Raw genomic sequence first — 15,568 nt, forward strand, 5'->3', positions numbered from 1 at the left:
AGCTGGCCAAAGTTCCCTAAATGGCCAGAATTGGCATTGGTGGCTAGTTACGCCCCCTTTGGAAGAAAAAAAAACGTACCTAAAAAAATCATAACTAAATGAGTCACGCTGGTGCAAATGGATTGGGAAAACTGGATTTTTAAGTTAGGCCTGAAAAAGCAGCCTGCTCCAACATAACGGCGCAAATCACTGGGGAAAATTGAGCCCATAAAGAGGACATTTCATAGAGGTTTTTAAAATTGTGAAGTGTTTGAATAGAATGAATGGGAAAAACTATATTTTCTGGTGGGAATCAGTGACAATTTAAAACCGCCAGTGAGAGTGACGAGAGGTTAAGAGAAATTTATTTATGCAGCAAGTTGCTGGAGAATGGAACACTTTTCCACATGGAGTGATTGATGTAGAGACCACTGCCTTTTTTTTTTTAAAAAAAGGGGAAATTGGATAAATATTTGAAGCAAAGGAAAATACAGGGATGAGAAGAAAAAAAAGCTGGAAAGTGGCATTAGTTTTGGATTGGTCTAGCAAAGAGAAACTGTTAATTTAGTCTGACAACTAATCACTTCACACTTCAGTATTGTTAAAATTTAACAGAATCGATTGCTATTGAAGCATGGCTGAACTGGTGCAGTGAACAAATTTGACTCAATGGCCTTTTTTCATTCCAACTTGTGTTTATAAAATTTCCACAATAAATGACACTTATTTGGTGCATTAACTCAAGGTCTTTCAGTTCTGCACTGCTGAGCGTAGAATATTTTGATGATGTTAAACTGCTAGAGTGCACAGACTGGCTGGTATGGAGCATTGGTTTACGCATAGCCTAGCACAGAGCTGTTCACTGCATCAAACCTCTTCTAATTCAATGCAGTGACTGTTTTTTTCTTCAATATAAAAGCACTGTACTCACTTAGTAGCACACATTCAGGATTGGCAAAGTGAATCCAAACCAGGGGCAGTTCAAAAACTGGACCAGAAGGAGATATCTAACTTGCAGTATTTACATGGTGATAAAAAGTAAAGTTTACTGTGGGTTTAAAATCTACCCAAACTGTATTTACGTTTATTGCTTCTCACTTAGACAGTCCCTCCTCCATTTGCAAACACATACCTGTGTTCAGTTCTGTGAAGCAACTCTTTAAGCCGAACGGTCAACTGTAGGAATTGCTGCCGTGTGCTCTCTAGGCGCTGCTGGACATTTAGTACATTGCCTTCTATACTGCGGGTGGCAGCACTCTGACTGCATTTCACCGGGATACTTTCGGGCTCTCCTCGCTGCCGCTTGCGGGACACAAGTTTGCGCTCCTGTTCCTCTAAGTCTGCAAGCATCTGTTGCAGTTCTCGTATCCGCTGTTGATCTCGCTGATGTTGTAACTCCAGCTCATGCTGTTTAGGAGTCGAGGTAGTTAAAAGTCAGTGAAAAAAGTGCAGCAGCAGCTACAACCATGGTGCTTAGCTAATTGGAACACATTAATCGGGAAACATGGTTTATAAATTGAGAAATGCTCCTTCATTTGCAGACATTCCCCATTATCTACATTGGGAGAGTCCTGAATTCTCTGCCCACTATAGCTCAGAGACTCTTGGATGTTGAAAGCTGGTGTACCAGGATAGCCTAAGAATTAAAGTCTTAGCATTAAGATTACATTTGTTGTTGCTGAATATTTACAAAGTGAATTAGTTAATGACTGCTCACTTCTGGGATCAGAATTCAAATCCCAGACTGATGGCCACATGAAATATGTTGGGAAGTCTCAATCCAGATCCGAATAGGCATGGGACTACAGCACAAGACTGTCCCTAATTTGCAACATCTTTCAGAGCATGTGGGGAATGGATAAAGCTTCACACTGATGCAGCAGGGTTGCTCTTCTGTGCTTAGGGATGAGGCATGTTGTTGAGGCTGAGAAGAGAGCTTTACTCTGCATGTGGCTTGTGCTATATCAGACCTGGGAATGTTCGATGCTGCCAGTGGAATGCCTGAAATCAGAAGAGCTCCAATCCCAAGCACTAATTAATATTCCTCACTTTGATGAGCACAAAAAACAATTCACAAAATCACACTGCTTAACTAGCCGATATTCTCAATCGCTGTACACTTCTGTTCAGCTTTGTGACGCCAGCCATAGTCTTTCTTGTCAACCAGCAGAAATGACCAATGAATAGGGCAGATTACATATAGTATGTATCTGGCTATGTTGGAATGGAGTATGTGCTGTCCAAGAAAGCATTCTAACTCCATCCCTCTCCGTGGCCACGTCTGAGGCCGAACCACACCTTCTGTTACCTTGGTGTCCTATTTGACCCTGATGCTGAGCTTCACACCCCATATCTCCCAACCCCACCCCCCCACCACCAAGACCTCCTACTTCCACCTCTGTAAAATCATCCGTCTCCATCATTTCCTCAGCTTATCTGCTGATGAAACCCTTATCCGTGCCTTTGTTACTTCGAGACTCAAATATTCCAATGCTCTCCTGGCCGATCTTTCATCTCCCACCCACTATAAACTCACAGATCTCTGCACTCCTCCAATTCTGGCCTCTTGCGCAATCCCAATTTTAATTGCTTCACCATCAGCAGCTGTGCCTTCAGCTGCCAAGGGACTAAGCTCTGGAATTCCCTCCCTAAACCCCTCCGCCTCCTTTAAGACACTCCTTAAAACCTACCATCTGTCCTAATACCTCACATGGCTTGGGATGTTTTACTACGTTAAAGGTGTTATAAAAATGCAAGTCATTGTAAAACATGTTTTTAAAAAAACATTACTGAAAATATTTCCTTTTTAATTTTAGTAGTTTCATTTTGAAATTCAATATAATGAACTTTACTCCAGTGGTTGACTGATTCATTGCTCACCATTCTGTCTTTCACCATCTCATATTCTTGTTCATGGTCAGCTAACTCTCGTCTCTCCTGCCTCCTCTCGCGTTCCCTCAGATCATCCTTACTTCGCTCCTTCTCTTTGGCTGCTAGAATGTTAGCTTGAAGCCTCTCTCGTTCAGTCTGCAGCCGAAGGCTATGCTGCCTCTCGGACTCCAGCAAGCGGTTAAGCTCCTGTATCTGGGCCTGAACGGACTCGAGCATGGACCTCAGTTTGGAGCAGACTTCACGTTCTTTCTGATTTTCCTGCCGGGACAGCTGGATTTCATTTTCGTGGTTTCGCTTTGCTGCAATAGCTTGCTGTTGTGTTTTCTCAATCATAGTAGCTAGTTCAACAGTCCTCTTCCTTTCGTCCTCAAGTTGACTCTGCAACTCCTTTATAAAGGCACGCTCCTGAGTAGCAGTTTCATCACGTCGGGAATTCACACATTGGTATAGCTGTTCTGACCGAGTACGCTCACGATCCAAGGAATCGCTCAACTCTGATAAGTGGCTTCTCTCCATTTTCAGTCGATCCTGAGTCTCTGCCAGCTTCCTGCGCTCCTGCGACAGCAACGATTCACTGTTCAATAACTTGGCTTCAATTTCTTTGCGGCTGTTGCTGTTTGCCACCCGCTCTTCATCCAAGGCGACAGACAACTGATGGTTATGCACACGTTGGTCCTCTAGAGCCTTCTGCAGTTTCTGGGATAAAAAAAAGAGACTGTATACTTTTTTGCCATCATTTTCCGCAATAATAGCCACAAGAATACGAAGTTTCTTCAAATCTTGTAAAACAAAGTTATCCCATCACAAACACAGGCATAAAGTACAAAAGCAAGGAAGTTATGATGAACCTGTATAAAACTGGTTTGGCCTCAGCTGGAGTACTGCGTCCAATTCTGAGCACCGCACTTTAGGAAGGATGTGAAGGTCTTGAGAGGGTGCAGAAAAGATTTACAAGAATAGTTCCAGGGATGAGGGACTTGAGTTACCCGTGGATAGACTGGAGAAGCTGGAGTTGTTCTCCTTAGAGCAGAGAAGGTTGAGAGATTTGATAAAGTTATTCAAAATCATGAGGGGTCTAGACAGAGTAGATAGAGAGGGTCGAGAACCAGAGGGGACAGATTTAAGCTGATTGGCAAAAGAACCAAAGGCAACATGAGGAAAAACCTTATTACGCAGCGAGTGGTTAGGATCTGGAATGCACTGCCCGAAACGGTGGTAGAGGCAGACCCAATCGTGGCTTTCAAAAGGGAATTGGATAAGTACCTGAAGAAAAATAATTTACAAGGCTACGGGGAAAGGGCGGGAGAGTGAGACGAGCTGAAGTGCTCTTGCAGAAAGCCGGCAAGGTCTCGACGGGCTGAATGGCCTCCTTCTGTGCTGTAATCATTCTATGATTCTATACAGACCCCATACACTATCAACACTTAATTCAGAATTCCAACTTTCCCTTCTTAGCAATTTAGTGAAATGCACACCAGTATATCCTTGCATAATGCATTTGATCTAAATTCCTGGAGTTACCTTTTTTCTGTACTATGCTGTTTGAGTATTTGTAGCTAAAAAATGAGGCACATCATGTTACATTAATTATTTTTATGCTTGCTCAAAGCCTGCTGAGCTACCATGATAGCAGCTGTAATGAGGTTCTTGTAAGTTTCATTCTCAATGAATAATGATTGGGAACTGATTCTACAAGGATTGATCTGGTGACCAAGGAGCTTAATTTCAAGAGTGACATTCCTTGAATTAAGAAGTTCACATAATCTTACAGCACAGAAGGAGGCCATTCAGCCCATCAGCCTGCACTGATTCTTTGAAAGACCTATCCAATTAGTCCCACAACACAGCTCTTTCCCCATAGCCCTGCAATTTTCTCGACTTCAAATATTTATCCAATTCCCTTTTGAAAGTTACTACTGAATCTGCTTTCAGGCAGTGTATTCCAGATCATAATAACTTGCTGCGTAAAAATATTTCTCCTCATCTCACCTTTTGCCAATCACCTTAAATTGTTGTCCTCTGGTTATCGACCCTTCTGCCAATGGAAACAGTTTCTCCTTATTTACTCTATCAAAACTCTTCATGATTTTGAACACTTCTATTCAACCTCCCCTTAACCTTCTCTGTTCTAAGAAGAACAATCCCAGCTTCTCCAGTGTCTTCACGTAACTGAACACCTTCATCTCTGGTAACATGGAGATGGCAGAAACTCTGAACAAATATTTTGTATCAATCTTTACGGTAGAGGACACTAAAAATATCCCAACAGGGGATAGTCAAGGGGCTATAGGGGTGGGGGAGGGGGGAGGAACACAATCAAAATCATTAAGGAGGTGGTACTCAGTAAGATAATGGGACTAAAGGCAGATAAATCCCCTGGACCTGATGGCTTGCATCCTAGGGTCTTGAGAAGTAGCGGCAGGGATAGTGAATGCATTGGTTGTAATTTACCAAAATTCCCTGGATTCTGGAGAGGTCCCAGTAGATTGGAAAACTGCAAATGTAACGCCCCTATTTAAAAAAAAAGGAGGCAGACAAAAAGCAGGAAACTACAGATCAGTTAGCCTAACATCTGTGGTTGGGAAGATGTTGGAGTCCATTATTAAAGAAGCAGTAGCAGGACATTTGGAAAAGCAAAATTCGGTCAGGCAGAGTCAGCTTGGATTTATGAAGGGGAAGTCATGTTTGACAAATTTGTTGGAATTCTTTGAGGATGTAACAAACAGGGTGGATAAAGGGGAACCAGTGGATGTGGTGTATTTGGACTTCCAGAAGGCATTTGACAAGGTGCCACATAAAAGGTTACTGCACAAGATAAAAGTTCACGGGGTTGGGGGTAATATATTAGCATGGATAAAGGATTGGCTAACAAAAAGAAGAGAGAGAGTTGGGATAAATGGTTCATTCTCGGGTGGGCAATCAGTAACTAGTGGGGTGCCGCAGGGATCATTGCTGGGGCCCTAACTATTTTCAATCTATATTAACAACTTGGATGAAGGGACCGAGTATAACGTAGCCAAGTTTGCTGATGATACAAAAATGGGAGGAAAAGCAATGTGTGAGGAGGACACAAAAAACCTGCAAAAGGACATAGACAGGCTAAGTGAGCGGGCAAAAATTTGGCAGAAGGAGTATAATGTTGGAACGTGTGAGGTTATGTACTTTGGCAGAAAATATCCAAGAGCAAGTTATTATTTAAATGAAGAAAAATTGTAAAGTGCTGCAGTACAGCGGGACCTGATGCATGAAGCACAAAAGCTTAGTATGCAGGTACAGCAACTGATCAGGAAGGCCAATGGAATCTTGGCCTTTATTGCAAAGGGGATGGAGTATAAAAGCAGGGAAGACTTGCTACAGTTATACAGGGTATTGGTGAGGTCACACCTGGAATACTGCATGCAGTTTTGGTTTCCATATTTAGGGAAGGACATACTTGCTTTGGAGGCAGTTCAGAGAAGGTTCACCAGGTTGATTCCAGAGATGAGGGGTTGTCTTATGAGGAAAGGTTGAGAAGGTTGGGCCTCTACTCATTGGAATTCAGAAGAATGAGGTGTGATCTTATCAAAACGTATAAGGTTATGAGGGGGCTTGACAAGGTGGATGCAGAGAGGATGTTTCCACTGATAGGGGAGACTAGAACTAGGGGGCATAATCTTAGAATAAGAGGCCGCCCATTTAAAACTGAGATGAGGAGGAATTTCTTGAGGGTTGTAAATCTGTGGAATTCACTGCCTCAGAGTGCTGTGGAAGCTGGGTCATTGAATAAATTTAAGACAGAGACAGACAGTTTCTTAACCAATTAGGGAATAAGGGGTTATGGGGAGCAGGCAGGGAAGTTGACCTGAGTCCATGATCAGATCAGCCATGATCGTATTAAATGGTTGAGCAGGCTTGAGGGGCCGTATGGCCTACTTCTGCTCCTATTTCTTATGTTCTTGTGGTCTCATTCTGCACCCTCTTAAGGCCTTTACATCCTTCCTAAAGTGTGGTGCCCAAAATTGGACAATACTCCAGTTGAGGCTTAACCAGTGGTTTATAATGGTTTCGCATAAATTTCTTGCTTTCCTACTCTATGTCTCTATTTATAAAACCAAGGATCCAGTATGTCTTTTTAACAGCCTTCTCAACTTGTCCTGCTACGTTCAAAGATTTCTGTACGTAAACTCCCAGGTCTCTCAATTCCTGCACTCGCTTTAAAATTGTACCATTTAGTTCATATTGACTCTCCTCATTCTTCCTTCCAAAATGCACCACTTAGCACTTCTCGGCATTACATTTCGTCTGCCCATTTCAACAGTCTGTCTGCGTCCTCCTGAAGTCTGCTACTCTCCTCCTCACTGTACCATTTTTCTGAGTTTAGTGTCATCTGTAAACTTTGAAATTATGTCCTGTATACCCAAATCCATGTCATTAATATACATAAAAAAGTGCAGTGATCCTAACACTGAACCCTGGGGGACACCACTGTATACTTCGCTCCAGTCTGAAAAAGAGCTCTCTGCTTTCTGTTCCTTAGCCAATTTTGTATCCATGCTGCCACGGCCCCTTTAATCCCATGGACTTCAATTTTGCTAACAAGTCTATTATTTCGTACTTTATCAAATGCCCTTTGAAAGTGCTTATACACAGCATCAACCACACACTACCCCCCAGCAACTCTCTTGGTTACTTCATCAAAGAATTCAATCAAGTTTGTTTCACAAATCTGTGCTGGCTGTTATTGATTAACCCATGTTTTTGCAATTGACAACTAATTTTGTCCCGGTTTGTTATCTCTAAATGTTTCCCTACTGTAATGTATCTGTTTCATGCTTCTTTGCTTAAGAATTCATAGCAACACATTACCATTAAGAATTAGTTGGTTTATTAGCAAAGATTTATCACATTACACATTACCAGTTCATCCACCAGGCTCACAACCATCTGCCTCATCATGGATCCCCTGAACCCAACTGGCTGGGGTTTTATTTAGTCTTGTGAACATCATGTGACTGGCTAAGCCACTCACAACTCAACATCTCTACAAATCTGGGTGCATACTCACAGGTGCATACATTACACCCACCACCAATGTTAGGCTGATTTCCCTGGTTAATTCTTCTTCCCTTTTCTGAACAGGCAAGTAACTTTTGCAATCCCCCAATTCCTCTGGCACCACTCCTGTTGACTCTCCCTGTTTCACCATACAAAATATACATTCCTCCCAAAAATGGTCTGTCTATTCCCCAGGAAAAGGAACAGATACAATAGTACGACATAACAGCTATATGTCACACTGACATACACATATCCCATCATTCCAAAAGGATAGTGCGCAGCAGGTGGAATCTTTCTTGAAAAAGATCCTGGTCATGTTTCTTCACTTGCATCCACCAGAACCTCCTGGCCCAAATAATACTCCCAAATGCAGGATGCTGGACCTTTCGGGTGAGACAACACCTGCACTTTTGTGCACAAGATGCTGTTAATGCTGGAAAATGGAACACTTTTTAACTTCCACACAGTGTTGGTAGCAAGCACTCCCAGCTCACGTTGGATCCTACACTGGGATGAGTTGAAGTTGGGCTTTCTGGAGGCAGTGTCCGGAAAGATCACTGTCAATGATATCTGATGGTAGTTCTAAATTTTACCCTCAAAACAAAAGGCCTTAATTCAATATTGCCTACTGCCTCAGTACTACACAGTACCAGTCCCACCTCTGCCCATGTGTTCTGGACATCAGGTAACCCTTCCTGACCCTAATGTATCATTGCTGCACCTGAGGGAGGACTTCAGAGCTTTTTATTTAATCTCACACTTCTGAGAAACTTTCAGAGTGAACTCAAATTGTGGACTCGAGCACTAATCAGCAGTGTGACTCGGACTCGCAACAGAGCTGTGAAGCAAACACTATCTTGATGATCTGATCTATTCTAACTTTATACTGTCATTTTACTTTCTATTTACCTGATGAGCTTGCCGTTCTTGTTCTTTGTGCTCTTTGTGATGGAGCTGCTCCTTCTCCACCATGTTCTGGAACTGCTGTACTTTTTGCCGTTCCTGGTCAAATGCCTTCGCTGCAGTTAGCAGTTCATTCTCTTTAGTGTTCAATTCTCCCCTAAAACAGGGAGGTGTGGTAGACACAGGCAAAGGGAAGAGGTGAATATTGGCATAGGATGCGTGCGGGGCAAGCATGTGTAGGCGGCAAAAGCAGAATTCAAGAAGGGCATTGGTGAACAACAGAAATGATGCATGGGGAGAGGGGAGATGGGTGGGTGACAAAATCAGTCCATGAAAGAACGTGACAAGTAGTAAAAATTAAACATAGGAAAAAGGAAGCAATAGAAACAACATTCAGCAGAGGCACATGAGTAGCATGGCAGTGAAATCAGGCGATTAAGCAGCATGCAGAAGTGTGTGCAGGTAGTTGAAACAGCATGCAAGAAAGTGAGCAGGTTAAGCAGCATAGAAAAAATATATTAGATCAGCAACTGTAGCAGATCTCTCTATCCGCTACAAAGTTACAGTGACAATTTGCTCAGTATGTTTGTTCTAAGACCACTATTTTACATCTCTGGCTGCACGCAAGACCACATGGGATACATGAATCCAAAGTAAATGTCCTGGAAGTCTATAATCAACAGCCTGAAGCATTGCCTGAATTATCTGTGCTAGTGTCAGCATTTCTTTTCTTTGCAACGAAAGAGTTCAGGTTTTGTAGGTCCAGAATATCTCAAACCTAGGCACAACAAAGCAACACCAGTAGAATCCCCAGTTTTCCAGAGCCATGGGAACATTATTTATGACCTGTGAAAACTGAAGTGTTTGCCCGAGGGCAACAATTCCTTGGGAGGAACACTGTGGCTGCTCTGGGACATACTTCCTCAGATCTCAGGGGATACCACTGAAGTGTCAAAGGAACATTTACCCATAACCCTAATTCAGACATCGAAGGAGAACTGCCCCACTTGTCTTGTAAAATGCCAGCTGTGATTTCTCCACCAATGTTAGATCAATCAGCAAAAGGGGAAAATAGTTCATTTCTTCCGGGGCATGGGTTGCAAGTACTTCACCTCTGGGCTTGTCAGGATTTATTGCACAAAAATAACACCAACTTCTTTATAGAGTGGATGCCTGAAATCTTCAGCAGAGCATTTCCTGTCAAGCAGGATTTGGAGTGGCAGAGTCCATCTGCGCTGAATGCACCAATGTAGCTTGCTACAAGAGCTTTGTGATCTGTATTATCTGCTAGAAAATTATCAACAGCGTTGTTTCTGATACAATCAGAAGCAGTTCAGCTGATTTGCTGTGTTGCTACAGCTTACGAACTGTTGGTATGCCCCAAAAAGTGAAATATATAAGTGAAATATATATAGACAGTGACTTGGCCTGCAAACCTGAGTTTCTGGAGGTTTTGCTGTAGTTCATGTCGAGTCTGTAATGCAGCCTCCAGTTCATCGGTGACCTCAGACAGGTCTGACTTCAGCTCCGACACAGCAGTTTGGTCAGTCTGCAAGTGTTGGCGGAGCTCATTCGATCGTTCTTGCTCTCCTCTTAGGGAATTTTGTAGATCATTTGCTATGATCTGTTCTTGCTGAAGTTTGTATTCCAGCAACTCCACTATAGTGGACAGAACAAACGCACTGTTAAAAAATGTTTTCCCACCTGAAGTTTGTGCACAGCTTTGAAAATATTGCAACAAATCAATGCATTAATTTTGCACCACATTTACATTCACTCTTTCAGCTCTCTCTACAACATGCACAGTAACTCATCTGGACTACTCAGAGATCTCTCCCAATCCTGTTCTTTAACTATGTGTGTGAAACAGTGGTCCAACTACTTCGAGAAAGCGGAACCCTGAACCCATGGAAAGTGTAGCCGTGAAAAGTGCCCTATTACGTGGAAGCTATCTGCGCATTGAAAATGCAGCCACAAGTCCATCACACCTTATCCAGGAATTTGCTATACTTAGAATTGTTACAGCCCAAACTTTCACTGCACTTTGTTACAGCACCACGTGCATACCCCTGAACAAGCCAATGAGGCAAGCAACCCACACTAAAATGAAGTTGAGGCCTTAATTTACTTTAGTTAACGCTTGCTGCAGTTAAAAATAACCAGCAAAATAATTAGTTAAAAGCAGAGCTGAATATGAGAATACCAAGACTGAAATGTGGTCATCACTGTTAAGGCCGGCATTTATTACCCACCCCTAGTTGTCCCAAGAAAGTGGTGGTAGACCTTCAACTATTTACAACTGAATAGCTTGCTCGCCCACTTCAGAGGACAGCCATCAACGTTGATGTGGGACTGGAGCCGCACATAAACCAGGTAAGGATGGCAGGTATCCTTCCCTAAAGGATATTAGTGAACTAGTTGGATTTTTACAATAATCCTAATTGCTTTTAATGATACCAATTTTTTATTTCCAGATTTTTTAAAACTGTGTTCTCTGGATTACGAGTCCAGTAATATAGCTACTATCACACAACTGCGTGGAATGTGCTCAGTGCGTTCAGCAGACTCAAACAGGAGGGGACTAATGCATTGGCAGATCTTGAGGCCTGTGGAAAAACAAAGCCTGCAATGCAGTTGGAACTCAGGACTTTACACTAATCAGTTTTGTCAATGGCAGGTGAGCAATATATCAGTCATTGATTCCACTCCCTCAAAGTAAAAGTGCCTACAGCTCCTCAGGGATCGAACTGTTGTACTGCACCAGTTATGTTGCTTTTATATTGTACTTTTGACATCAGTACAGGACATTCTTGGTTGTCACCTAACACCAAAAATGCTAGCAGTAGAGAAAATGGAAGATCTGGCCTCACAACGGTAAGGGTGGGCTTCAGTCGTAATATAAAAGCAGCTGGCATGAAGCCTTGTCAAAGAGGTCTGGTTCAAAGGCCAGAACAATTTAGAAGCGTAAGTGAGTTTCCCAGAAAATTCAAGACCGATAAATATACTAACATGCTAGAGTTAGACACCGCTACTCGTTCTAAAATGTACTGTTGAGACATCAAATTATTAAATGGCAGGTTAGAATACACACAGTATTAACATTTAAACATCCTGTTCACTGTATCCCGCTAGGGAAAGCTGTGAGAAAGTAAAAGCAGGAAGGTGCAAGTACTGTTTACTAACCTATCTAGCAGGAATATAAAGTAATAAGGGCAGAACTGAGTCAGTACTTCACCAGTATTCAACTTTTTGTTATCCACTTTGGAAAGCCACCAGAGCTAAATATTCAAACTTGATGACTACCAGCTGTATAAAAACCTCAGTAAATCCAGTTTCCTCGACTGTCAACCCCAACATCCACCAACTTTGCAATACCTTGCCTACGAAGCGGTCGCTCCTGCTTCTTGGCCTGCTCCTCTGCACTGGTGAGGGTATCCTGCAGCTGCTGCAGTTTCTCCTGGTGCTGAAGGTGTGCAATGCGGAGCTGTGAACGGAGGTCCTGCACCTCTGACAACAAACTGTTTCTGTCCACGGATAAGAGGTCTTCCAGGGCTGATTGTTGCTGCTTCTCCTAAACAGTGAAAATTAAGAAGCACAAATATACTTCTGTGAATTGCCTTGAATATGGCTCATGCCCATGTATGGAAGGAGAAAATCATGGGTTATTCCTTTCCTAAACCAGGTGAGGCCCACTGGAATTGCAGTTTCTGGGCTCAATTTTCCCCAATGCCGTTTTTTTGCATATTTCAAGAGTTCCGCCCGTTTTTTTTTGCCCAGACTACTCCAAAAAAAATAACTTGCAAGTTTCTCCGTTCTTATTTTTAAAATTGGCGCCTTTATCTTGGAGCCTAATGTCTGCGCCAAAAAAACGATGCCCCCACTTCTACACATGCACAAAAAAAAAGACTTTTTTACGTGACGGCTATGGTATGCATGCCCAGTACAACTCCTGGTCTGCATTCGCCCAGTTTTAAAGAGCCAGATGTATGTGAGAACTTTAATTCTCAGTAGAAAAATCAGAGTTGCAATATGCAATGTGGCTCAAGGACCAAGAATTTCTCACAGGATGAAGTGGAGGCACTGGTTACTGTAATTGAGGCCAGATGGCATGAGCTGGACACCAGCAGAGGTCACAGAAAAGTTTCACCAAAAGAACTGAAGAAACCCTGGAACCAAGTTGCAGAAGATTACTGTGCAATGGTGAGCACCCAGAGGTCTGGAGGCCAGTGCAAAAAGTGGCAGGACCTTGGTCAAGTAGTTAGTATAAGTAATATTTTCATTTATTCACTGGAATTGCAATTGTAAATATGATCACCTGTATGTCCCACCCAGCAGAAAGATACCCTCTCTAAAAAGTAATATTTTCATCTCTGCAGAGGAAGGTGGCACACAACAAAAAAGAACAAACTCGAACAGGAGGAGGCCCGGCAAATCTGCACCAACAGACACCCTTGGAAGAAAGGGTCGCTGCTTTGTTGGGTCCTGCCTGGAGAAAAGTAACCACCACTGCACAAGTTGGGCCCACACTCGAGGGAGAGGGTAAGTCCTGCAAATTCCACAGTCTGGCTTTGATAAATGTTAAGCACTGCACAGGCTAGCCATGCTTTGGTTCATGAGGATGTCTCAGTCAACTACGCTTCGGTTGATGCAATGCGCTATCATTCATCATAGTCCTTCAAATTAGCCTGCTACCTGCGCTGTGTAAGCCTACTCATGCCTCCCTGCCCCCTCCTCTGCTGCTAACCATTTGTCTGTTGTGTTATATTTTGCAGAACTTGAGACCAACCCTGACGAGGCTGAAGCCGATGCAGAAGATGATTCAGACGCGGATGAGCCTGAAGAGAACATCTTCCAATCCCACCTTCCAGACAAACAGCATGGGGTGAGGGTGAAGGGGAGGCTGAAGCCCCCACTCTTGAACCCACTCTGGAGGAGGTGCAGGTACCGCCCAGCGAGGTGCCAGGCTCTTTCCTGAGTGGTACAAGTGTTGGGACATTCCATGGTTTTGCACAGTCCGAGACTGCGGGTTCCAGTGTGATGCAGCAAGCCACACCCAGGGCCCCACCGTCCGAGGCTGCGGGTCCCAGAGGGATGCAGCGAGCCACACCCAGGGCCCCACCGTCCGAGGCTGCGTGTCCCAGTGGGATGCAGCGAGCCACACCCAGGGCCCCACCGTCCGAGGCTGCGTGTCCCAGTGGGATGCAGCGAGCCACACCCAGGGCCCCACCGTCCGAGGCTGCGGGTCCCAGAGGGATGCAGCGAGCCACACCCAGGGTGAGGAGGGGAAGGAGAGCTTGACAGCACTCTCCTGAGGGGCAGGATCTAACAGATGTGGTTCAGATGATGGCAATGAGTGCAGAGAGCAGTGACCTTACACAATCACTCCTGGACCCTATCAGTGGGGTGGGTGAGGAGGTATTGGGACTGTCAGGAGAAGTAACAACACTCACGAGAAATGGGAACACTGTCCGGGCACATGAGGGAGGGAATGTCGCAGGCAGCTGCTGCAATAACACGCCCAGACCCCGCAGCCATTGTTGGAATTAACTGCCACTCCCATTCCAATCCCCAGACCAACCTCTGAAGAGGCCTAAGCCAGGCCTTCCACATTACTGCCTGCCCACGCCCCCCATCAAGAAGTGCGCATTACCAGAGATGCTCAAAAGAATAAACTCGGTATCAACCCGAGAAATACCATGCCACCGCCTGCAGGCAGGGGTGAAGTCACCTAGACCAAGCGCAGCAGGCGGTCTTAGAATAAGCTGGAGGAGAGATGGGTGCAGCCTTTCTTTGTTGCTGTTGTTCTTGTTATTGTGACTGTTCTCAAATTAAAAGTTTTTTGTAAGTTAAGTAAATTTACAAGTTTAAAAGATTGTAAGTGATCTTAACTGAAAACTTTAAAGTTAGATACAAGAATATTTTTATTAAAGTTAAGTACAAACAGGTGTTTATTAAACTTTTGAATAAAATATATTTTAAATTATAACTGAATCATTTCCATTATTTGTTCCATTAACACAATACAACATTATGGAACAGGTCCAAACAGTAAACATGGTCCATTTGGAATAGTTGCCGCTGAACCTTCAGGCAGCAAAGCGTTCACGGATGAGCTGCTAGCGCAAGGCTCGAGCAATCGTTAAAGGGGCATGACAGCCGTCCCTCCTCCGTCAATGTGCTCCAGGTTCAGGTAGTTGCATGGCTTCCTCGTCTTCCTCCTCCTCATCATCTGCATCTTCCTCCTCATCATCAGCCACTCTCACCTCAGGTGGGTCTTCTACCAGCTGCTGCTGCCTCATGATGGCTAAGTTATGCAGCATGCAGCACACAAAAGTGAACTGACCAACAATCTCACGGGAGTTTTGCAAGTAGCCTCCGGAATGGTCCAGGCATCGAAAACACTGCTTCAAGATGCCAATGGTCCTCTCTAATATGCTGCGCGTCGCAATGTGTGATATGTTGTATTCCTGATCAACTTCCGAATGCAGGTATGTATTGCATGTTGAGAAATGGCGCACACATCCCCAGTTGCGGCCTAGACTGATTTAGATGCATAGAGTGAAAGTGCAGCTGTAACCTTCACTTCAACTGACAAAGCAGTCCTCCTGACTTTTCTAGCGTGCAGGTCTGCTTTTACTAACTCACAGATCTCGGTTACATCTTCTTTGTGGAAACGCAGCCTTCTCACAGTCTGCATCACTCAAGGGCCTGTCTCGATAGACCCGATGTGGGTAAGGCCTCCTTCCTCATCATCCTA

The 15,568-nt window shown here is 43.9% G+C and overlaps 1 protein-coding gene across 3 annotated transcripts in view; it reads right to left on the bottom strand.

Moving 5' to 3' along the window:
• The window catches only part of pcnt (pericentrin), a 308,639-nt gene that overhangs the window by 27,636 nt on the left and 265,435 nt on the right, over window positions 1-15,568 (bottom strand). For all 3 annotated transcript variants that reach the window (XM_070876280.1, XM_070876279.1, XM_070876278.1), the window contains 5 exons: window positions 12,187-12,382; window positions 10,248-10,470; window positions 8,818-8,968; window positions 2,860-3,567; window positions 1,112-1,386 (listed from right to left, as the gene is read on the bottom strand). In XM_070876280.1, the coding sequence (XP_070732381.1) occupies window positions 1,112-1,386; window positions 2,860-3,567; window positions 8,818-8,968; window positions 10,248-10,470; window positions 12,187-12,382 (1,553 nt within the window). The remainder of the gene's footprint in view (window positions 1-1,111; window positions 1,387-2,859; window positions 3,568-8,817; window positions 8,969-10,247; window positions 10,471-12,186; window positions 12,383-15,568) is intronic.

The sequence above is a fragment of the Pristiophorus japonicus genome, chromosome 3 (genome assembly GCF_044704955.1).
Source record: "Pristiophorus japonicus isolate sPriJap1 chromosome 3, sPriJap1.hap1, whole genome shotgun sequence".
Lineage (NCBI taxonomy): Eukaryota > Metazoa > Chordata > Chondrichthyes > Pristiophoridae > Pristiophorus > Pristiophorus japonicus.